The 24,038-nt window shown below is 51.6% G+C and overlaps 1 protein-coding gene across 5 annotated transcripts in view; it reads left to right on the plus strand.

The window, feature by feature from the left end:
• The window catches only part of BRD4 (bromodomain containing 4), a 105,933-nt gene that overhangs the window by 76,288 nt on the left and 5,607 nt on the right, over positions 1 to 24,038 (plus strand). For 3 of the 5 annotated variants that reach the window (XM_082496639.1, XM_082496640.1, XM_082496638.1), the window contains exons 14-20: positions 14,680 to 14,732; positions 15,483 to 15,879; positions 16,066 to 16,605; positions 19,033 to 19,145; positions 19,385 to 19,544; positions 21,322 to 21,452; positions 23,488 to 23,699. In XM_082496639.1, coding sequence (XP_082352765.1) covers positions 14,680 to 14,732; positions 15,483 to 15,879; positions 16,066 to 16,605; positions 19,033 to 19,145; positions 19,385 to 19,544; positions 21,322 to 21,452; positions 23,488 to 23,699 — 1,606 coding nt within the window. Of the gene's footprint in view, positions 1 to 14,679; positions 14,733 to 15,482; positions 15,880 to 16,065; positions 16,606 to 19,032; positions 19,146 to 19,384; positions 19,545 to 21,321; positions 21,453 to 23,487; positions 23,700 to 24,038 lie in introns of those variants that run through there. The other 2 variants (XR_014270129.1, XM_082496641.1) reach the window with 2 other exon arrangements.

The following is a 24,038-nucleotide window of genomic DNA, read 5'->3' on the forward strand; positions in this document are numbered from 1 at the left end:
GGGGGTTGAATCTTTTTTTTTTTTTTTTTTTTTTAAATCTAGAAACACCCCCCCCCCAAAAAAAAAAAAAGAAACCCAAAAAAAACCCCCAAAAAATCCCACCCAAAAACACCGCCCCATTTCGACGCTCTCCGTCGGGGGGGGGGGGGTTTGAATCTTAATTTTTTTTATTTTTTTATTTTTAGTTTTTTCCATCCCCTTCCGGAGATTTCTCCGCGTTGATTTGGGGCGGGAGGTCAAATCCGCGTAACCGTCTGAATCGATGATTTTTGGGGGGGGGGGGGGGGGCAAAAAAACCCCAAACCAAAACCAACAACAAAAAAAAAACGAAAACCAAAAACAACAACAAAAAAAAACCCCCAAACCAAAAACAACAACAAAAAAAAAACCGAAAACCAAAAACAACAACAACAAAAAACCCCAAACCACAAAAATAACGCCCCCCCCAAATATATTTTTTTCCCCCCAAAGGAGGTGCGTAAACCACCCCCCCCCTCCCCCCCCCCCCCCGCTCGTGACGGCGCAGGAAAAGGGCTTTTTTTACCTCCGGGAAACCCTTTTTCCGTCCGGCGAAAGAGAGGCCCTAAAATTCCCTCCCCCCTTTGGAAATGCCTTTTTTTGGGGCTGCGACGGCAAATTGCGCTTTTTACACCCGATTTGAAATGGCCCTTTGGCCCTTTCGTAACCCCTTTCGATGGGTTGGTTGGGGGGGGGGGGAGGGGGGGGGGTTTGGGGGGTTTATTTTTTTTGGTTTCGCCGTCGGCGCCGCCGTAACTCTTTGCGCCCCCCCCCTCCCACCGCCGGCGTTCGGGCTGAAATGGGGCGTTTCCGAATTTAGGGTGTGTCCTTTGGGCGCGGTCCCGCTCTGGGGGAGGGGAGGAAAATCGGTGTCGTCGCTTAAATCGGGCTGCTTTGGGGGGTGGGGTGGGGTTTGGGGGGGTTTTGGGGGTTTTTTGGGGTTTTTTTGGGGTTTTTTGGGGGGTTTTTTTGGGTTTTTTTTGGTTTTTTTTGGGTTTTTTTTTTGGTTTTTTTTTTTGTTTTTTGTGTTTTTTTTTTGGGGGGGGTTTGGTTTTTTTTTGGGTTTTTTGGTTTTTTTTTTGTTTTTGTTTGTTTGGGTTTTTTTTTGTTTTTTGTTTTTTTGGGGTTTCTTGGGGTTTTTTTTGGTTTTTTGGGGGGTTTTTGTTTTTTTTTGTTTTTTTTTGTTTTTTGTTTTTTTTATTTGTTGTTTTTTGTTTTTTGTTTTGTTTTTTTTTGTTTGTTTTTTTTTTTTGTTTTTTGTTTTGTTTTGTTTTTTGGGGTTTTTTTGGGGTTTTTTTTTGGTTTTTTGGTTTTTTTTTTGTTTTTTTTTGTTTTTTTTGTTTTTTTTTTGTTTTGTTGTTTTTTTTGTTTGTTTGTTTGTTTTGTTTTTTGGTTTTTTGGGGGGTTTTGGTTTTTTTTTTGGTTTTTTTTTTGTTTTTTTTTTTGTTTTTTTGTGTTTTTTTTGTTTGTTTGTTTTTTGGGTTTTTTTTGTTTTTGTTTTTTTTTTTTTTGTTTGGTTTTTTCCCTCCTCGCTGCCAACTCCGCTTGGGTTTCCCCCCCCCCCCCCCCCCCCCCCCCCAACTTTGAAGTCAACGGTAAGATTTAAACATCTCCGACGGGGGTGGGGGGAGAGGGGGGGGGAAATTTCCCCACAATTTGAGTTTCTTTTTCTTGGCTGCGTTGGGCGCGGAGGGCGAAGAGCGCCGACGAAAAGAGCTGAAATGCCCCCCCCCCCCAAAAAAGTAGAAAACACCTCCCCACCCCCTCCCCGAATAAATAAAATTGGGCTTTTTGAGCTGTGCCGACAGCGCTTCCCGACGATCCTCCGCGGTTTAGGGAGGCGTTGGGGTGGGCGACATCCGGTTGTTGACCGTTTTTTCCGTACTTTGTTGTATTTTGAAGAAAATCCGGGTGTGCGGGGGGGGGGGTGGTGTGTGTGTGTTTCTTCACCGTAAAGGATCGGCAAATTCAATTTTTCGGTGCTACGTTGTTTTGCTTGACGGGGGAAAGCAAAATCCCTCGGGTTTATGCTCTTCGAGGCGTTTTTAGCCGATTTCTTAGTAATTTTCCCCAAAATTTCGCCTTCCCCCCAACCAAAACAACGCTCCTTACACCCAACTTCGGCCAATGCTCAACTGAGCCCAAATCCCGAGCCGGAATTCCGCCGTCCCGATTCCCGACGTAACCCGTCCGGTGAGATCGACCCGCTAAACCCTTCCGCCTACAAATCCCAAATTTGGGGTATAAAATTCTCAAAATCTCTTTTTTTTTTTTTTTTGTACCCTCTACCCCCCCCCCCTGCGGAGATGCTCAAGGGGGCGGTGGGATCCTCCTCCGCCGGGTTGGATTTCGGGTGATGATTTATCGGGATAATCTCGGCGATCCTTCGGGAACGCGGCGGCGGGGGATGCCGGGGGGAGAGCGGGGATTTTGGGGACGTTGGTTCAACCAGTGGCGCTCACTAAAAAACTGGAAAAGCGTAAAAATCTCCGTCCGGGCCAAAAAAAAAACAACCCAAAAAAACCCCCACCCCAATCTTCTACTTGAGTGGAAGATGCTCTTTTTTTTCGAATGTTTCTCCCCAAACGGTGGCCGGGGGGGGGGAACGCGGGGGAGCGCCGGTTGTTCTTGCGGTTGAGTTTTTAAAGGCTTTTATCCTCTTTTTTTTTTTTTTTTTTTTGGTTGTTTTTCCCCAAATTCGCTGTCTCTCTGATGTTGGCCATCCCCGTTGGCCAACGTAGACCGACGTTATCCGGGCGGCTCCGGCACGGCCACCCTCGGTCTGCGCCGGAGGTACCGCCCTCGGCGGGTGAATCCGTCCCGTGTCCCTTTGGGGAGGAGGTTAATTAAGAGCATTCAGCCCTTAATTAATTAATTTCCAATCCTTCGGGGGGGGGTTTTGCTCTCCTAAATCGTTTTTTCCTCCCTTTTCTGATAAAATAGACCAGGAAAACCCCTTCACCGTGGGGATAAAAGACCTTTTAGGAGACTTTTAACAATTTTTGAAGGGCCTTTTAAGGTGCTTTTAAGTCACTGAAACGTTTTATGGCCTTTTAGAAGACCTTTGAAGGTGCTTTAAGTGACTTTAAGATGTTTTAAACCTTTAAAAAGTCCTTTTAAGAAGTTGTAAGACCGTTGTAAGACTTTATAAGACGTTTAAAGACCTTTTAAGATGCTTTACGTCGCGTTAAGGTCTTTTAAGACCTTTTTAAGGCGCTTTTAAGACACTTCAAGGCATTTTAAAGCCTTGCAAAAGACGTTTTAAGTCGTTTAAAGACCTTTTAAGGTGCTTTAAGTGACTTTTAAGACATTTTGAAAGACCTTTTAAGATGCTTCCAGTTGTTTTAAAACCTTTTAGGACACTTTAAGACATTGTAAGACCTTTTAAGGTGCTTTAAGTCGATTTAAGATGTTTTAAGACCTTTTAAAACGCCTTTTAAGGTGCTGTAAGTAATTTAAGACCTTTTAAAACGCCTTTTAAGGTGCTGTAAGTAATTTAAGACCTTCTAAAGCCTTTAAAAAGACCTTTTAAGACCTTTTAAGATGTATTTTTGACGCCCAGTGTTTCCCGATGATGTTGATTTCCCGCGGTTCGTTTTGCTGTTGTGAAATATTTGTTGGGGGGTTTTTTTGTTGTTGTTCGTTTGTTTGTTTGTTTTGTTTGTTTTTCCGGGGCGGGAGCGAAAGGGGGAATTGTGGGAAATTCCCCGGTAAGCTTCAAAATTCGCCTTGCAATTTCGAATAAGCTCCGGCACCTTAACGATGGTTGTCCCCTATTAACGAGCCTTTCCTTCCCCCACCGAGCCGCTCTCCGGTGGGGTTATTCCGCACGATAGATATTTGCGATTGTAAAATCAGCCGAACGTCGATAACGCGGATTATTATTATTTCCCCCCCCCTTCCCCCCCCTCGATTTTTGCGCTTGCGTGGCTTTTTTTCTGCGCTCCGGAGCTTCGAAAATCCGAATTTATTTTTATTTTACCCTCTTGAACCCGTGCGACGTCTCCCTCCCTCCGTCGTGGCTGGCGATTTAAGCCGGGTATTTTCTTAAATCGGGAGGAATTTGCCGCAGATCTGCCGAAACTCTGCAAATAGTTTCAAAGGCGGAGGGGGGGGGATTAATAACAATGGTAATAATGATGATAATTATCATAATGATGTTAATAATAATATTATTATTGTTATAATAACCTGTTTTGTAGCGTTGGAGATGGGACTGAGCCTTTGCTTTGAGCTCTTGAGAAACCCGCGGTGCCGCTCGAGAGGGTTATTCCGGTTTAACTCGTTGTAATTAGCGATTAGCGGATGCAAACGACCTCCCTCCCCCTTCACCTCCCGCCCCAGAACTCCATCCTGGCAACGCCTCGGTGTAGGAGTTTTGGTGCTGGCGGACGGTGCGGAGCATCGGCGTTTGGGCTTCAAACCTGGCTTGATTTTTTATTTATTTTTTGGTAGGCACCAAATTTGGGGTTATTTACCGGCAAAACGGGCGTTTCCGCCTCTTCCTCCGCACCGCTCGGCTGCGCGGGGCTTATTTTGTCCCCCAAAGGTTCTTTTCTCCCCGCAAATATTTTGGGAAAGGCTTCCCGGGACCCCCCAAAAGACCCGGTCAGGGGAAGGAATGCGGCTGCGCTAATTATTAATAGCGATTAAGACTTGAGCAGTTGAAGCCTGAGCCTCCGGTAGGTCGTGGGCGCTGATTTTTGCCTTTTCTTCTGAAATTCCCCGCAGGAAAATGACGTTTTTCCGGGCGTTTTTGTGCGGTTGGGCGAAGGCAAAGGGTTTTGCCGCTCGCCGGAGGCCGCGGCGGCGCGATTGCCTTTAACGAAGGATTAAACGTTGGGGTTTGAGCGGAAAAAAAAAACCGAGGTTTGGGGGGTGGGGGGGGGGAGGTGTGGAGGTCGCGGAGCTGCTTTCACTTTCTTTAAGTGCTTCTGCTAACGAGTTACGGGGCTGTGTCGTTAGGAGGAGAGGCGGTAACGCCGTCGCCGAGGCGGAAGATCCCTCGGGTTTCCTTCGGCTTGGAATCGCAAGGATTTCATTAGCGGGTACCTCGGAGGTTTTTTTTCATTCCAAAGCCCCCCCCGGGTTGAATTCCGAGTTGGCGGGAGTCGGCAGGTGCCCGGGCTTAAGATTTGAAAAGATTTGGGTTTAATTGGCAAGTACCTGGCTTTAATTGGCAGACAGGCGAGTTTGAATTGGCAGGTACCCAGAATTGGCGTGTAGCCGGCTTTAAATCCCAGATTCCCGGCTTTAAATCCCAGATTCCCAGCTTTAAATCCCAGATTCCCAGCTTTAAAACCCAGATTCCCGGCTTTAATTCACAAATCCCCGGCTTTCATTCACAAATCCCTGAGTTTAATTCACGAATCCCCGGCTTTTAATTCACAAATTCCCAGCTTTCATTCGCAAATTCTTAGGTTTAATTCACAAATCCCCGGGTTTAAATCACAAATTCTCAGATTTAATTCACAAATTCCTGGGTTTATTTCACAAATTCCCAGTTTTAATTCACAAATTCCTGGGTTTAATTCACAAATTCCTGGGTTTAATTCACAAATTCCCACTTTTACTCAAAAATACCTGGCTTTAATTCACAAATTCCTGGCTTTAATTCAAAAATTCCTGGGTTTGATTCACAAATTCCTGGGTTTAATTCAGAAATTCCCGGCTGTATTTCACAAAAACCCAGTTTTAATTCACAAAATCCTGGGTTTAATTCACAATTTCCTGAGTTTAATTCACAAATTCCCAGATTTAATTCACAAATACCCGAGTTTAATTCACGAATTCCCAGCTTTAATTCACAAATACCTGAGTTTAATTCACGAATTCCTGGGTTTATTTCACGAATTCCTGGATTTAATTCACAGATTCCTGGGTTTAATTCAGATTCCCGAGTTTAATTCACAAATTCCCAGAATTCATTCACAAATACCTGAGTTTAATTCACAAATTCCTGGGTTAAATTCACAGATTCCTGAGTTTAATTCACAAATTCCCAGCTTTAATTCACAAATACCCGAGTTTAATTCACAAATTCCCAGATTTCATTCACAAATACCCAGATTTAATTCACAGATTCCTGGCTTTAATTCAAAAACACCCGGCTTTAATTCAAAAATACCCAGTTTTAATTCACAAAATCCTGGGTTTAATTCACAAATTCCCGGCTTTAATTCACAAATTCCCAGATTTAATTCACAGATTCCCGAATTTAATTCACAAATTCCCAGCTTTAATTCACAAATACCCAAGTTTAATTCACAAATTCCCAGCTTTAATTCACAAATACCTGAGTTTAATTCACAAATTCCCAGATTTCATTCACAAATACCCGAGTTTAATTCACAAATTCCCAGCTTTAATTCACAAATACCTGAGTTTAATTCACAAATTCCCAGATTTCATTCACAAATACCCGAGTTTAATTCACAAATTCCCGGCTTTAATTCACAATTTCCCGGGTTTAATTCACAAATTCCCGGCTTTAATCCCCAGGCACCTGGAATCCGCAGGTTCCCGGGTTGAATTCGCAGTTGCTTGGGTTTAATTCAAAAATATCCCGTTTTAATCCGCGTTCCCGGCTTTAATTTGCGGGGACCCGGCGCTCATTCTGAGTTCCCCGGATTTAATTCCGAGTTCCCCGGGTTTACTTTGCGGGCGCTTGGGTTTCATTTAAAGGTTTCATCCGCGCGTGCCGGGCGTTAGTCCCCGGATAGCCGGGTTGAATCCAAAGCTGCCCGGGGTTCATCCCAAGGTAAAAGGGGTTAATTCGGCGTTCCCCGGGGTTGATTCAAAGTTACTCAGGTTTAATTCAGAGGCGAAAGGGTTTAATTTGAAGGTAAAAGGGTTTAATTCGAAGGTGAAGGGTTTAATTCGAAGTTAAAAGGTTTAATCAGAAGGTAGAAGGGTTTAATTTGACGGTAAAAGGGTTTAATTCGAAGGTAAAAGGGTTTAATTTGAAGATAAAGGGTTTAATTCGAAGGTAAAGGGTTTAATTCAAAGGTGAAAGCGTTTAATTCAGAGGCGAAAGGGTTTAATTCGAAGGTAAAAGGGTTTACTTCGAAGGTGAAAGGGTTTAATTTGAAGGTAAAAGGTTTAATCCGAAGGTAAAAGGGTTTAATTCGACGGTAAAAGGGTTTAATTCGAAGGTAAAAGGGTTTAATTCGAAGGTAAAAGGTTTAATTGAAGGTAAAAGGGTTTAATTCGACGGTAAAAGGGTTTAATTTGAAAGTGAAAGGGTTTAATTTGAATGTAAAAGAGTTTGATTTGAAGGTAAAGGGTTTAATTCGGAGGTAAAGGGTTTAATTCGAAGGTAAAAGGGTTTAATTCGAAAGTAAAGGGTTTAATTCAGAGGTGAAAGGGTTTAACTTGAAGGTAAAAGGGTTTAATTCGAAGGTAAAAGGGTTTACTTCGAAGGTGAAAGTGTTTAATTCAGAGGTGAAAGGGTTTAATTTGAAGGTAAAAGGGTTTAATTCAAAGGTAAAGGGTTTAATTCGAAGGTAAAAGGTTTAATTCGATGGTAAAAGGGTTTAATTTGAAGGTGAAAGGGTTTAATTTGGAGGTAAAGGGTTTAATTCGAAGATAAAGGGTTTAATTCAGAGGTGAAAGCGTTTATTTCAGAGGCGAAAGGGTTTAATTCGAAGGTAAATGGTTTAATTCGAAGGTGAAAGGGTTTAATTCAAAGATAAAGGGTTTAATTCAGAGGCGAAAGGGTTTAACTTGAAGGTAAAAGGGTTTAATTTGAAGGTGAAAGTGTTTAATTCAGAGGCGAAAGGGTTTAATTCGAAGGTAAAAGGGTTTAATTCGAAGGTAAATGGTTTAATTCGAAGGTAAACAGTTTAATTTGAAGGTAAAAGGGTTTAATTCGAAGGTGAAAGGGTTTAATTTGAAGGTAAAAGGGTTTAATTTGAAGGTAAAGGGTTTAATTCGAATGTAAAAGGGTTTAATTTGAAGGTAAAAGGGTTTAATTCGAATGTAAAAGGGTTTAATTCGAAGGTGAAAGGGTTTAATTCGAAGGTGAAAGGGTTTAATTTGAAGGTAAAAGGGTTTAATTCGAAGGTGAAAGGGTTTAATTTGAATGTAAAGGGTTTAATTTGAAGGTAAAGGGTTTAATTCGATGGTAAAAGGGTTTAATTTGACGGTGAAAGGGTTTAATTCGAAGTTCCGCACATTTAATTCAGCATTATTCGGGTTTAATTCAGCATTCCCGGGGTTTGATTCAAAGGTTAAAGGGTTTAATTCAAAGGTTGAAGGGTTTAATTGAAAGATTAAAAGGTTTAATTCAAAGGTTGAAGGGTTTAATTCAAAGCTACGCAGGTTTATTTCAGCCTTACCCACTTTTAATCCAGTTGGCCCCGGGTTCAATCCAGCGTTCTCCGGGTTTGGACCCAATTCGATCCAATTGGACCCAGATTTCACCCCCAGGCACCCGGGTGGAACCCGCGGGTACCCGTAGCCCTGGGTGCTGCCGAAACTGGGTCCCAGCCCCCGAGACAGCCCCGCGTCCTCCCCGCGCTGCTTTATTTTACTGACCTTTACCCCTCTCTCCGTTTCCCGGCGAGTTCCGGCGGGATTGACTTATCCCAACCTTTAATTTTCAATTATTTATTTAGTTAGTTAGTTAGTTAGTTTCTTTTAAGCCTTTGGAAAGAATTTGCTCCTTTTCGCCCCGTTCCCGGGCTCGGTTTCTCGCCGGCGGTGTCCGGTAGGAAGGACTCGGGGTCTCTCCTTGACTACGTCTTCCGTCTCCTCCGCCACCGATTCCGCTCGGCGGGAGAGGGCGGGAGATGGGTTGGACGCGCTTTTGCCGCCTTTGCCGCCAAGAACCGCCGCTGCTCCGCTTAATCCTGACCTAGGAGAAGCCCAGATCGCCGCCGGCGGTTGCGGGCAGCAAAGCGTTGCGCGGCTTTACGCTGCTGGCGGTGCCGGGTAAAACCCAAATCCCATCAGTTTTATCCTAAAAACTCTTCCCGGCGGCGTTGCTCCGGGTTGAGTCGCGCCCAAGAGGCTCCCGAGCGCCGTACGGCTTCTCGCGGTTACGCCGTCGGCAAACGGGGTGTCTTGGCCGCGGTGGAGCGGCTGTGCCGGCTCCGGGTTGAGCGTCCCTTCCTTGGGGGCTGTATCCAACACCCCCGTCAGGCGGCTTTTGGGTCAAATTAGGCAAGTTTTGGTGTATTTCATGGGATTTGGAGAGGAAGAGCCAACCCGCTCGTTCCTCCGGCAGCGCCGCGGTCGCCGGCATCCCCAATTTGGGGGAGATTCGTGGGGTCTGTAGGGCGGGTTGAGCCATCGCTACCATCTCCAAGAGCCGAATTAGTTAAAATTAATAATTTTCGCTAAAAAACTCACATCCACCGCCAAAATCAGGAGGTCCCGTCGCGGCTCTGCTGCCCTAAAACCTGATAGAGATTCCCTTTTATGGCAAAACAACTCTATTTATGATCAATATTCTATCAAAAAGTTGCTTTTTGCGTTTGATTTTTTGGGGTTTTTTTTTTAAACCTCAAGTCGTTTTTAGCATTTATTATATTTTTCCCAAAGACGTTTATTCTTTTCCCGGGCGACGCAGGGGGAATTCCGTGGGATCATGATTTTATCGGAATGTATAACTGCACGTTTTTAGCAAACATGTAATTTTAGATCTTTTTTTTTTTTTTTTTTTTTTCTTTTTTTTTCTCGCCTGAATGCACCAGCCTTGGAAAATCGGGATAAATTTAACTAAGAATGGACTGTTTCCATAACCGCTTTTATTTAGCTTTCCTCCCCCCCTCCCCCCCCCCCATTTAACCTCGATCCGCTACAAAGACTTTATATAAATCTGTTTATTTTTATACCCTCTCTGCATGTTTCGGGATTTTGCAGCCATGTAACCACCAGCTTCTTCCCCGCCTCCCCCCTCCCCCTTCCCCAGAAAAAAGAAAAAACGGCGAAAAAATGTATAGTTTTGATATTTTTCTTTTTCGATAATAAAGTCAATAAAGCGGCTTGCTGCAGCAAAAGCACTTTTTTGGATAATCACGGAATTTTAGCCAATAATGTGGCAATTACGATGACAGCGAATTATATGTCGGTGTTTTTTGCAGTTCTGGGTAAATTTGGGTGGGAGTAAAAAGATGAGGATTTAGGGGAAAAATAAAATATATACACGTGGCTGCCAACGCGCCGGCGGGAGCGGAGCCTCCTGCGCCCGTTTAACCTTTGTGCTCTAAAAACCTCTGGAAATGACATCGCGGAAATGACCTTTTTCTTTAATCCCGGTGATTTTTAACCACGCGGATGAGATTTAACCATCCGGAGAGGAAATGGCGTCGGGGTCGGAGATGGGACGGGGCTTCTTCTCGGTGCTCTTCCTCCCTGGGGGAGACACCAGTGGAGATGTTGAACCACGCGACGCCAACTGGAACCCAACAACTGTCTTCAGCAGTGAAGAAGCTTCATCCTTCGGTGGGGTTGGCATCACCAATGCCACCAAGTGATCCCCCTGGGACCATTCTGGCTTTGCTGCCCGTAGTCTTCATCAGCTTCGTCTTCTTGGTGAAGATATCTCTGGCCAACGTCAAACACCGTCAGGGTCGGAGATTGGACGGGGCTTCTTCTCGGTGCTCTTGCTCCCCGGGGAGACACCAGTAGACATGTTGAACCCCGCAACACCAACTGGAACCCAACAACCGTCTGCGACGGTGAAGAATCTTCATCCTTCGTTGGAGTTGGCATCTCCGAAGTCACCAGTGCCACCAGGTGATCCCGCTGGATCACCGCTTTGCCGCTCGTGGTCTTTGTTGGCTTCGTCTTCTTGGTGGGGACATCTCTGGCCAGCATGAAACACCATCAGGGTCGGAGATTGGACGGGGCTTCTTCTCAGTGCTCTTGCTCCCCGGGGAGACACCAGTAGACATGTTGAACCACGCAACACCAACTGGAACCCAACAACCGTCTGCGACGGTGAAGAATCTTCATCCTTCGTTGGAGTTGGCATCTCCGAAGTCATCAGGTGATCCCCCTGGATCATGGCCGTGCTGCTCATGGTCTTGGTTGCCTTCGTCTTCTTGGTGAAGACATATCTGGCCAGCGTGAAATGCTGTGGGGGTCGGAGATGGGACGAGGCTTCTTCTTGATATCCCTTGCTCCCTGGGGAGATGCCAAATGACACGATGCCAACTGTAACCCTCTTCAACGAAGAACCTTCTTCAACGGTGAAGAAAGTTCATCCTTTGGTTGGGTTAACCAGGCTCGTTGCGTCTCTGAAATCACTGGTGCCACCGGGTGACTTCTTGGGACTGTCGTGGTTTTGCCACTCCTGATCTCTGTTGGCTTCGTCTTCTTGGTGAAGGGTTATCCAAAGCGTCCTTTGACCGGCGGATGCTTTCAGCCATGGTTGTGGTTGATGAGGTGATTCCAAGTGGTGGGATTTACCCATCCTGCTCCAAAGTCTTGCCTTGGTTCGTTGTGGCGATATTTGGCTCATACCACGAACAATGGCAAAGCCGACACCAAAAAAGCTTCCCTGGGAGAACCACCGGGCCGTGGCATGTCAGAGGATGGATGGAGAAGAGCGCGACTCACCAAAGGAGCAACGCCAGAGAAGAAGTGGGTTTTGGAACAGCTGATGGTCGCGGTTGAGCCGTAGCAGCTCCTCTTCCCACCCAAAATCGGAGCAGGGATGTGCTCAGCCAGAGAAGAAGTGGGTTTTGGAGCAGCTGATGGTCGCGGTTGAGCCGTAGCAGCTCCTCTTCCCACCCAAAATCGGAGCAGGGATGCGCTCAGCCGTATCGCGCGGATTTTTTTGGGCACCGATGCTTAATCCCTTCTGATCCTATCTTAGTCCGCAGCTTTTCTCCTCTCTTCCCACCCGACACCTGCGCTCCGTGGATTTCTCCCAAATTTGGGGTTTTTTTACCATCCCGTGAGCGCTTTTCTCCTGATTAAATGGGACGAGAAACTGGGGGGTTTCTGCATCCACCTCTGCTCCCCCGTAGCTGTGCCCGGATGTGTCTTATCCATAGGGAGCATTTGCCAGAGAAACTTCTCTCCGCTTCGTGTCCCGGCATGTTCTCCGGCATCACCGTGATGAGCGGTGAAGCCCTGCAGAGCGCTTTCCCTCTTGATGGAAGAGGACATCAGATCTTGGTCTTTCTGGAAGGTGGGTCTACTCCCGGCATCCTTATGGATCCATGGATGCCCATCTGGAGCCACGGGCGCCCATCGGGAGCCATGGGCACCCTTCTGGAGCCGTGGATGCCCATCTGGAGCCATGGGTGCCCTTCTGCATCATCCATGGGTGCCCATCTGGAGCTGTGGATGCCCATCCAGATCCACAGGTGCCCTTCTTGAGCAGTGGACACTCATCTGGAGCTGCAGAAACCCATCCGAAGCCACGGCCATCCATCCAGAACCAGGGATGCTCAGCCGGATCCACGGAGACCCCACTGGATCCATGGAGACCCAGCCAGCTCCACGGACACCCAGCCAGATCCACAGATGCCCAACCAGATCCACAGAAACCCAACCAGATCCATGGACACGCGACCGGAGCCATGGACACCCGACCGGAGCCATGGACACCCAACTGGAGCCATGGACACCCAACCGGAACCATGGACACCCAACCAGAGCCATGGACACCCGACCGGATCCATGGACACCCGACCAGAGCCATGGACACCCGACCGGAGCCATGGACACCCAACCGGATCCATGGACAGCCAACCGGAGCCATGGACACCCGACCGGAGCCATGGACACCCAACCGGAGCCATGGACACCCGACCGGATCCATGGACAGCCAACCGGATCCATGGACAGCCAACCGGAGCCATGGACACCCAACCGGAGCCATGGACACCCGACCGGAGCCATGGACACCCGACCGGATCCATGGACACCCGACCGGAGCCATGGACACCCGACCGGAGCCATGGACACCCGACCGGAGCCATGGACACCCAACTGGAGCCATGGACACCCGACTGGATCCATGGCCACCCGACTGGAGCCATGGACACCCGACCGGAGCCATGGCCACCCAACTGGAGCCATGGCCACCCGACCGGAGCCATGGACACCCAAGAAGGTCCATGGCCACCCGACTGGATCCATGGCCACCTGACCAGATCCATGGACACCCAACCAGATCCATGGACACCTAGCCAAGATCTATGGACACCCAGCCAAATCCATGACCACCCAATCCCAGCATTATGATGCTCCCAGGAATCCCACCTCTCCTCTTCCCAACCCCTCGGTGCCCCGGCGGCATTTTAATCCCCACCGCGCCCTTCACCGCGTCGCCAGATGCCGTCGTCTTCTGCAGCCTTCCTCTTCCCCTCTCCCGCTCTTCCCATTATCCATGGATCCACCGGATCCGGGCTGTAAACTTCAGGAATCATCAACCACGGGCTCAAAAAGCCTTTTCCGCCTTGAACCCAAAACTTTCCTATCTTTAAAACCAAACATTTTCAGGCGGATTAATAGGAGCTGAGTGCCCAGTGCTGAGATTTTCCTTTCTCCCCTTCCCAGTTATTTTTCGGTTGGTATTTTTCCCCCCAAAACCTATTTTTTTACCTACTTCAGCCTTAAAATCTGCAAAACGGCACCTCTGGACTGGCACAGCCCATCACCAGACGTCCGGTGCTGATACCGCTCACCGGTGCCGTCTTATAATTAAAAAAAAAATTTAAAAAAGCAAAAGATGAAGGAGCAAACGTAATAATTTCATTTCTGGAGGGATTTAAGGGAAAATCTTCTTCGGGAGATTCACCCCGGGGACAGAGAGCTTTTCTCCCCACCCCACCCCAAATCGTCGCCGTGAGGGTTTTTTTTTCCTCCGTTGGGTTTTGCCGGGCACGTCCAAACACCGCGCCAAATAAAGGCAAAAAATCCCACCGCCGAGGGATTTTTCGGGGGTCGGAGGAACGGTCCGGAACGATGTATTTTTGTTCTTTCTCGGTTTCTTGGCACGGTTTGCTGGAGGAAATCCTGGGAAATCGGCGCCCCGGACCCCAACTCAAACCAGTTGTTTTCGATGACGTTGCTTTAAAAATATCTCCGGAGGGGGAAGGAGGCGTGAGAGACCGTCTCGCGGGAAGCCGGCAAACCCGAAACCTCCACGGATTTAGGAGGAAGAGGGGGATGGAAAAGGGCTGTTTGCGTAGCCGGGATATTTGATATCTTTCTCTTTTTTTTTTTCCTATTATTATTCCTCCTGCCAAGTTTCTCGCTCCTTATCTCCCCCCTCGGAGCGAGGCGGCATTCCTGGAATAGCTGAGTCTGGTTGAGCGATGGTTTTTCTTGGCTCGTTGGGTCTTTCTCCACCGCGAAGACGCCGGGGGAGGGGAGGGGGGAGTCTTCGCCTTCGTTTTCTTCTCTCCTTTTTGCTATGGGGTCGTGACGGAATGGCGGTGAAACCCCCCCCCCCAAATTCCGGGCGAGGGGTCCGTAGGGTAATCCACCTTCAATCCGTGCCTAAAACCTTCTCCTTTGCCATCGTTGGTCCTGAATCGGTGCCGTTGAGTTCTTAACGGGGGGCGGGGGGGGGTAGAGCGGCACCGTTGGGGTACTAACGTTTGCTCTGTTGCCCCTTTCCTTTTTTTTCTTTTCTCTTCTTTTCTTTTCTTTTCTTTTCTTTTCTTTTCTTTTCTTTTTTTTTTTTTTTGGCAGAAATGGCACCGAAATTGAAGAAAAAAGGGCATTCGGGGCGAGAGCAAAAAAAGGTAGGAGACGGAGCCTCTTTCTCATCTCCCACGCGTTGGGATTGGATCGCGGGGGGGAAGTTCGGGAACGGCGGCCCGACCAGTCGCCGGCGGCGGTTGGGGTCCGCCCCCTCCCTTTGCGTGGCCAAAAAGGCTTTGGGTTTCCTCGGAAGCTTTCCTGAAGCACGAATTTTGGAGGGGGGAATTTGGTTAAAAAGGGACACCGGGAAGAGGGGTTTTGGTGGGCGAGAGGGCCTTTTGGTGACGGGGGAGGTGTTTCGGTACCCGGGAAGGCCTTTCGGTGACTGAAAAGGGGTTTTGGTGACCAGGAGGGGCGTTTTGGTGATGGGGAAAGCGTTTTGGTCACCAGGAAGATGTTTCGGTGACTGGAAGGGCTCTTCATTGACCGGGAAGGCATTTTGGTCACCAGGAAGACGTTTTGGTGACCGGGAGGGCTCTTCATTGACCGGGAAGGCATTTTGGTCACCAGGAAGACGTTTCGGTGACCGGAAGGGCTCTTCATTGACCGGGAAGGCGTTTTGGTCACCAGGAAGACGTTTCGGTGACTGGAAGGGCTCTTCATTGACCGGGAAGGCATTTTGGTCACCAGGAGGGTGTTTCGGTGATGGAAAAGGTGTTTTGGTGACCGAAAAAGTGTTTTGGGTGACCCGGGGGGCCACATTTTGGTGACGGGGAAGGTGTTTTCCGTAACGGAGAATGTCTTTAGGTAACTCACGGTGGTTTGGTTATTTTGTTCCTCCTCTCCTTTAGCATCACCATCACCACCATCAACCGGTGCAGCAGCAACCGCCGCCGCCGCAGCCTCCGCCGCCGCCGCCGCAACCGCAGCAGCCCCCTCCGCCCCCTCCGCCGCCGCAGCCCTTACCGCCGCAGCCGTTACCGCCCCAGCAGCCCCCGCCGCCGCCCCCGCCCCCGCCTGTCCCTCAACAAGCTCCTCCGCCGATGAAGTCTTCTCCTCCGCCTTTCGTCCCCGCGCAAGTCCCCGTCCTGGAGCACCCGCTGCCGGGGAATATGTTCGACACCATGACGCATTTCACCCAACCCATCATGCATCTTCCTCAACCGGAGATGCCGCCCCATCTCCCCCAACCGCCCGAGCACAGCACTCCTCCCCACCTCAACCAGCATGCCGTGGTGTCTCCTCCAGGTGAGCGTGGTGGCTTCTCGGGACAACCCCAACGTCCCCGCTCCGTCCTCACCCGTGGGAGGAAGAGGAGGGCGGTGGGTGGCATGAGCGGGGATGGAGGAAGAGGAGGAGCGGTGGGGTGGGCGAGGGGAGGTTCTCCGCTCTTGGTGTCCGCGCTGCCACCGTTCTCCTTCCCTTTCTCCCCAGCTTTGCACAACGCTCTGCCTCAGCAGCCCTCGAGACCCAGTAACCGAGCCGCGGCGCTCCCCCCGAAGCCTTCGCGTCCACCGGCCGTCTCGCCGGCCATCAGCCAGCAACCCATGCTTCCTCAACCGCCTCTGCCCCAACCTCCCCAGGTCCTGCTGGAGGACGAAGAACCTCCTCCGCCGCACCACAACCTGCCTCTGAGCACCAGCCAGATGCAGCTCTACCTTCAGCAGCTGCAAAAAGTGCAGCCGCAGACTCCTCTTCTCCCTTCAGTGAAGGTCCAGTCGCAACCGCAGCCGCCCCTGCAGCCGCCGGCTCACCCCGCGGTGCAGCAGCTGCAGCACCAGCCGCCGCCGCGGCCCATGCACATGCAACCCATGCCCTTCCCATCCCACATCCCCCAACCCCAACCGCCGCCGCAGCAACATCCGCCCCCGCAACCGCCCCCGCCGCCCCCGCCGCCGCAGCCGGCCAAACCGCAGCAGGTCATTCAGCATCACCCGTCGCCGCGGCACCATAAGCCCGATCCCTACTCGACCGGTGAGCGGGAGTCGGGGACGGCGGTTGAGTCTACGGCTTGAGCCAAGTAGCGTTGCGTGATGAGCAAAGGGGGTACGGGGCGGTTTCCGCGCGTCCTCTGAGGTCCGCCAGCACCCGTCGGCAGACGGCGGTGGGTGCGGAGGAAGCCCTGGTTAGCCGGAACCTGACGTAACCACCCGGCAAGGCCTCTTCCCATCTCACATCTCGAGGATCTCAAGTATTTGAGGATCTCAAGTGCTTGAGGATCTCATTTTTGAGGGTCTTGAGGTTCTCGGATCTTTGAGGAACACAAGGATCTCAAGTTTTTGAGGACCACAAGTGTTTGGGGATCTCGATCTCATTTTTGAGGGTCTCGAGGTTCTCAGGTCTTTGAGGAACTCGGGGATCTCGTTTGAGGATCTCGAGTGTTTGAAGATCTCGATCTCATTTTTGAGGGTCTCGAGGTTCTCAGGTCTTTGAGGAGCTCGGGGATCTCGTTTGAGGATCTCGAGTGTTTGAAGATCTCGATCTCATTTTTGAGGATCTCGAGGTTCTCAGGTCTTTGAGGAGCTCAAGGATCTCAAATTTTTGAGGATCTCAGGTATTTGTGGATCTCGAGGTTCTCAAATCTTTGAGGAAATCAAGGACTCAAGTTTTTGAGGAACTCAAGGACTCAAGTTTTTGGGGAACTCAAGGACCCCATTTTTGAGGGTCTCAAGGGTCTCAAATTTTCCAGGATCTCAAATATTTGAGGCTCTCGAGGATCTCATTTTTGAGGATCTTGAGGATCTCAAGTATTTGTGGATCGTGAGGTTCTCAAATCTTCAAGGAACTCGATCTCAAATCTTTGAGGAACTCAAGGACTCAAGTTTTTGAGAAACTCGGGGACCTCATTTTTGAGGAACGAGGTTCTCAGTTTTTTGAGGAACTCGCTCAAGCCTTTGAGGAATTCGAGGATCTCAAGTTTTTGAGACACTCAGGGATCTCATTTTGGAGGGTCTCACATTTTCCAGGATCTCACATTTTTGAGCATCTTGAGGGTCTCAAGTTTTTGAGGAACTCAAGGATCTCATTTTTTAGCTTTTTGAGGATCTCACGGATTTCATTTTTTAAGGATCTCAAGTCTTTGAGGATCTCCAGGATCTCATTTTTGCGGGTCTTCATCTCAAATTTTTGAGGAACTCAAGCAGCTCAAGTCTTGGAGGATCTTGTGGATCTCCATTTTTTGAGGAGCTTGAGGATCTCAAAGCTTTGAGGATCTTGAGGATCTCAAGTTTTGGAGGAAGTGGAGGATCTCAAGTTTTGGAGGAAGTGGAGGATCTCAAATCTTCGAAGCTCTCGGGGATCTCAAGTTTTTGAGTCTCGGTGCAGCTCTGATGTTGGAGAGTGCTGGCTTCCCGTTCATCGCCGTCCCAGCTGGGTGCCAGCATTGAGTGGTCCTTTGAGGAGGCAGAGGGTCCGCTCCCCGCTCTTGGAGGAGGTCAGGGCCGTGGATGCCCCGTGGGGGTTTCCCGGCATTTTTCGGAGCGCAGCCTCCGATAACGCCGCTGCTCGGCTGCCGGCTGGAGGAGAAGGGATGATGTGGGGGGAGAAGGCGGTGCCATGACCTCCAGCCCTCCCAGAAACGGGAAGAAGCGGCTGAGATAATGTGGCCACGGGGTTCAGCCTTCAAGGTTGGCTTGGGAGATCCCAGATCTCCATGACGGTGCCACCACCGACATTCCCGATGGAGAACATCTCCGGCCGGGATAACTCCGGCAGCGTTGTGCTTTCGCGACCGGGCACCCGTAAAACCTCTGTGGTTTGGGGATGTCTCGCTCCTGCTTTTGCTTCGGCCGTGTGGTTCCTCGGGTTGTGGCCCGTTGGGTCTTTGCTCCCAAAGTCATCCCCGCGGGCGCAGGCAGGACAAAATCCACGGATTTGAAGGGATGGAGCCAGGCGAGGGCAGGCAGAGCTCAGGGCTGCTTCTCCTGCCTGCAGCGGTGCCGGGGGCAGCTCGGCCGTGACCCCTGAGACGGCGAGTTTGGACACCACGTCTGAGATGGAACCTGTTGGCTCCCGAAAACCTCCCCTCGCTCCTGGAGCCAACGTGGCTCCGGGCGGGGAGAGGTGCAGGCAGGGGGAAGAGCAGGCAGGGCGGTGCCTGTCCCGGCGGAGCTGTTTTACCGCCGGCAATATTGGTGGAGCAGCGGGAGAACGAGCAGAAGGGATCGAATTATGGGGGGGGACACCACAAAGGAGCACCTTCTGCTCTTCGGCGTTCGCTCACGGCGGTGGTCCCATCTGGGAAGAGGTGGCTGCGGGGGGAGGGTCCGTCGGCGACATCCCGGGACCGCCGACGCTTCAACCGGGAAGAGGGCGATGGCGTGCGCCGATGGGCTTTTTCGGGTGATGTTTGGCGTGCCGGTGGTGACGACGGTTAACTGATTGATGCCAAACTGTTCCCAGGTCACTTGAGGGAAGCCCCTTCCCCTCTCATGATGCATTCCCCACAGATGCCGCAGTTCCAGGGTTTGGTCCACCAGTCGCCACCTCAACAAACTATCCAGCCAAAAAAACAGGTAAAAAGGAAAGCGGAACACCCAACGGCGGGGGGCGTCCCGGCCAACGGGGACCACATCGTCTTCCCACCGCCGGTTTGGGAGCAAGCGCCGGAAGCTCCGGGGGCCGTTCGTTAGCCAGCGGTTTGCATCGGGGAATGGATTTTTTGGGGGGGGAGGGGGGTGGCGGGGGGGGGGGGGGGGGGGCGAGGGATGGGCATCGCCGAATGTTTCTTGACCTTTTTCGTTCGTCGCGGCAGGAGATGCGCTCCGCCTCCGTCGTCCAGTCTCAGCCCATGGTGGTGAAGGAGGAGAAGATGCATTCGCCCGTCATCCGTAACGAGACCTTCAGTCCCCCGTTGCGGCAAGATCCGCCGAAACACCCGGAGAGCATCAAACCGCCCACCCACATGCCGCAACGTGAGTTCCGGGGACACGCCGGGGCAGATGGACATCCCCCCGCCACCCAGTTTCGGGAGCTGAGAGCGCCATCGCCCCCAGTTTTGATAGCGGAGACCCCGTTACTGACCCTTTTGGGGGGCTGAGACCCCATTAGGCCCAAAATTTGGGGGTTGAGACTCCCATCACCCCCAGTTTGGGGAGCTGAGACCCCCATCACCCGCAGTTCTGATTGTGGAGACCCCGTTACTGACTGTTTTGGGGGCTGAGACCCCATCATCACCCCCAGTTTTGATGGTGGAGACCCCATTGCTGACCCTTTTGAGGGCTGAGACCTCATTAGCCTCCAAATTTGGGGGCTGAGACCCCATCACCCCCAATTTTGGGAGCTGAGATCCCCGTCGCTCCCAATTTCGGCGATGGAGACCCCATCACTGCCTGTTTTGGGGGCTGAGACCCCATCACCCCCAATTTTGGGAGCTGAGGACCCTATCACCCCCAGTTTTGATGGTGGAGACCCCGTTACTGACCGTTTTGGGGGCTGAGACCCCATTAACCCCCAGATTTGGGGGTTGAGACCCCCATCACCCCCAGTTCTGGGAGCTGAGACCCCCATCACCCCCAGTTTTGATGGTGGAGACCCCATTGCTGACCCTTTTGAGGGCTGAGACCCCATTAGCCTCCAAATTTGGGGGCTGAGACCCCCATCGCCCCCAATTCTGGGAGCTGAGACTCTCGTCGCTCCCAATTTCGGTGATGGAGACCCCATCACTGCCTGTTTTGGGGGCAGAGACCCCATCATCCCCAATTTTGGGAGCTGAGACCCCCGTCGCTTCCCATTTCGGTGACGGAGATTCCATTACTCCCCAAATTTGGTGGCTGAGTCCCCCATCACCCCCAGTTTTGATGGTGGAGACCCCATCACCCCCACTTGGGGGGCTGAGACCCCCATCGCCCCCTGATTTTGGTGGCTGAGACTCCCATCACCCCCCATTTTTGGTGGTGGAGATCCCCATCACCCCCAGTTTCGGTATCTGAGACCCCACCATCCCCCCCAGTTTTGATGGTGGAGACCCCATCACCCCAATTTTGGGGGCTGAGACCCCCATCGCCCCCTGATTTTGGTGGCCGAGACCCCCATCATCCCCCATTTTTGGTGGTGGAGATCCCCATCACCCCCAGTTTTGGTATCTGAGACCCCACCATCCCCCCCAGTTTTGATGGTGGAGACCCCATCACCCCCATTTTGGGGGCTGAGACCCCCATCGCCCCCTGATTTTGGTGGCTGAGACTCCCATCACCCCCCATTTTTGGTGGTTGAGACCCCATCACCCCCAGTTTTGGTATCTGAGACCCCACCAACCCCCCCAGTTTTAATGGTAGAGACCCCATCACCCCAATTTTGGGGGCTGAGACCCCCATCGCCCCCTGATTTTGGTGGCCGAGACCCCCATCACCCCCCATTTTTGGTGGTGGAGATCCCCATCACCCCCAGTTTTGGTATCTGAGACCCCACCAACCCCCTCAGTTTTGATGGTGGAGACCCCATCACCCCCATTTTGGGGGCTGAGACCCCCATCGCCCCCTGATTTTGGTGGCCGAGACCCCCATCATCCCCCATTTTTGGTGGTTGAGACCCCATCACCCCCAGTTTTGGTATCTGAGACCCCACCAACCCCCCCAGTTTCGATGGTGGAGACCCCCTCAACCCCAATATCGGTGACTGAGACCCCCATCAACGCCCCCATTTTGGTGGTGGAGACCCCATCAACCTCTGATGGGAGCCGCTGGTTTTTAGGGACGGAGATGAAACCCATGGAGGGGGGACGCCCCGTCATCAGACCTCCGGAGCAAAACCCCCCACCGCCGGGAGTGCAGGAAAAAGATCGGCAGAAACAGGAACCGAAAACACCCGTCGCCCCCAAAAAGGTACCGTGCTCCGGCAAAAATCGGGGGGAAAAAACTCCCCAAATTTGGAATTAAACCTCCTAAAATCAAAGAGGACCGTATTGGTGGCCTGAATCTTGGTGTACAGCCAAGATTCGGTGTTTTCCGCTTCCGAATTTCCCCTTTGGAGGTGGAAAGCGCCCGGTGGAGGTCGGAAAGGTGGAGAGATGGGACCTCCACCAAGCTGAGGGACCGGGGTATCATCCAGAGGGACCTGGAGAAGCTCCCGAAATGAGCCCAGGAGAACCTCATGAGGTTCTCCGTGGTCCTGCACCTGGGGCGGTATCAATGCGGGTTGGGGGGTGAAGGGATGGAGAAGCAGCTCCACGGAGAAGGACTTGAAGGTGTTGGTGGATGGAAAGTTGGACACGACCTGGCGACACGTAGCTTGGACAGCCGACCCTGGTGTCCTGGATTGCGTCAGACGAAGCGTGGCCAGAAGGTCCAGGGAGGGGACGCTTCACCTCTGCTCTCCTGAGACCTCCCCCTGCAGTGCTGCCTCCGGCTCCCGGGTTCTCAGGACAAGAAGAACCACGGACCTGTTGGAGCAGGTCCAGATCTCCTCTGTGAAGATGATCCAAGGCCTGGAAGACCTCCGCTGTTCGGACAGGCTGAGAGAGTTGAGGTTCTCCAGCCTGGAGGAGGCTCCTGGAAGACCTCCGCTGTTTGGACAGGCTGAGAGAGTTGAGGTTCTCCAGCCCAGAGGAGGCGGCTGAGAGAGTTGAGGTTCTCCAGCCCGGAGGAGGCTCCTGGAAGACCTCCGTTGTCCGGATAGGCTGAGAGAGTTGAGGTTCTCCATCCCGGAGGAGGCTCCTGGAAGACCTCCGCTGTTCGGACAGGCTGAGAGAGTTGAGGTTCTCCAGCCCAGAGGAGGCGGCTGAGAGAGTTGAGGTTCTCCAGCCCGGAGGAGGCTCCTGGAAGACCTCCGCTGTTCGGACAGGTTGTGAGAGTTGAGGTTCTCCAGCCCGGAGGAGGCGGCTGAGAGAGTTGAGGTTCTCCATCCCGGAGGAGGCTCCTGGAAGATCTCCGCTGTTCGGACAGGTTGTGAGAGTTGAGGTTCTCCAGCCTGGAGGAGGCTCCTGGAAGACCTCCGCTGTTCGGACAGGCTGAGAGAGTTGAGGTTCTCCAGCCCGGAGGAGGCTCCTGGAAGACCTCCGCTGTTCGGACAGGTTGTGAGAGTTGAGGTTCTCCAGCCCGGAGGAGGCGGCTGAGAGAGTTGAGGTTCTCCATCCCGGAGGAGGCTCCTGGAAGATCTCCGCTGTTCGGACAGGTTGTGAGAGTTGAGGTTCTCCAGCCCGGAGGAGGCTCCTGGAAGACCTCCGCTGTTCGGACAGGCTGAGAGAGTTGAGGTTCTCCAGCCCGGAGGAGGCTCCTGGAAGACCTCCGCTGTTCGGACAGGCTGAGAGAGTTGAGGTTCTCCAGCCCGGAGGAGGCTCCTGGAAGATCTCCGCTGTTCGGACAGGTTGTGAGAGTTGAGGTTCTCCAGCCCGGAGGAGGCTCCTGGAAGATCTTCTTGTGGCCTTTCCGTATCTCCAGGAGCTTATAAGGAAGATGGAGAAAAGACTTTTGACCAAGACCTGTAGGACAAGGGGCAATGGTTTTAAACTGGGAGAGGGTAGGTTTAGATGGGACGTGAGGAAGAAACGTGTTGTGCCCAGAGAAGGGGGGGATGCCCCATCCCTCGGGACATTCCAGGTCAGGTTGGACGGGGCTCTGAGGAACCTCATGGGGGTGAAGATCCTCCTGCTCATTGGCGGGGGGGGGTTGGACTAGATGACCTTCAAAGGTCCCTTCCAACCCAAACCCTTCCGGGATTGTAAGTGTGCACGGAAAAGGCTTTAGGGGAGGAGCACGTCAACCGTTGATGTCCCATGTGGATCCACCACCTCCTCCAGCCCCGGGGAACCGAAAGAGGTTTCCCTGAGTGATGCAGTGATGGGGAGCGGCTTTTTGGGGGCAGCGGGATGGGGGTTTGCCGGATCGGCGATTCCCAACCCACCCATCCTTCTCTCTGCAGGACCTGAAAATCAAGAATATGGGTTCCTGGGCGAGCTTGGTCCAGAAACATCCCACCACTCCGTCCTCCACGGCCAAGTCCTCCAGCGACAGCTTCGAGCAGTTCAAGAGGGCGGCGCGGGAGAAGGAGGAGCGGGAGAAGGCGCTGAAGGCTCAGGCGGAGCAGGTGGAAAGGGAGAAGGAGCGGCTGAGGCGGGAGCAGGAGAGGATGAGGTGAGACCACCACCACCATCATCATCACCATCACCACCAGTCACCGCAACTACCACCACCGCAATCACCACCAAAATCACCACCACCATTACCACCACCACAATCAACACCATTACTACAATCACTATCACCACCATAACCACCACAATCAACACCAACGCCACCACCTCCACCACAATCACCACCTCCACCACAATCACCACCTCCACCACAATCACCACCTCCACCACAACCATCACAATCAACACTACCGTAACCACCACCATCACCAACACCAACACCACCGTAACCACCACCATCACCAACACCACCACCACCACCACCATTACCACCACAATC

This window comes from Vanellus vanellus (genome assembly GCF_965231255.1).
Source record: "Vanellus vanellus genome assembly, chromosome: 30".
In the NCBI taxonomy this organism is placed as follows: Eukaryota; Metazoa; Chordata; class Aves; order Charadriiformes; family Charadriidae; genus Vanellus; species Vanellus vanellus.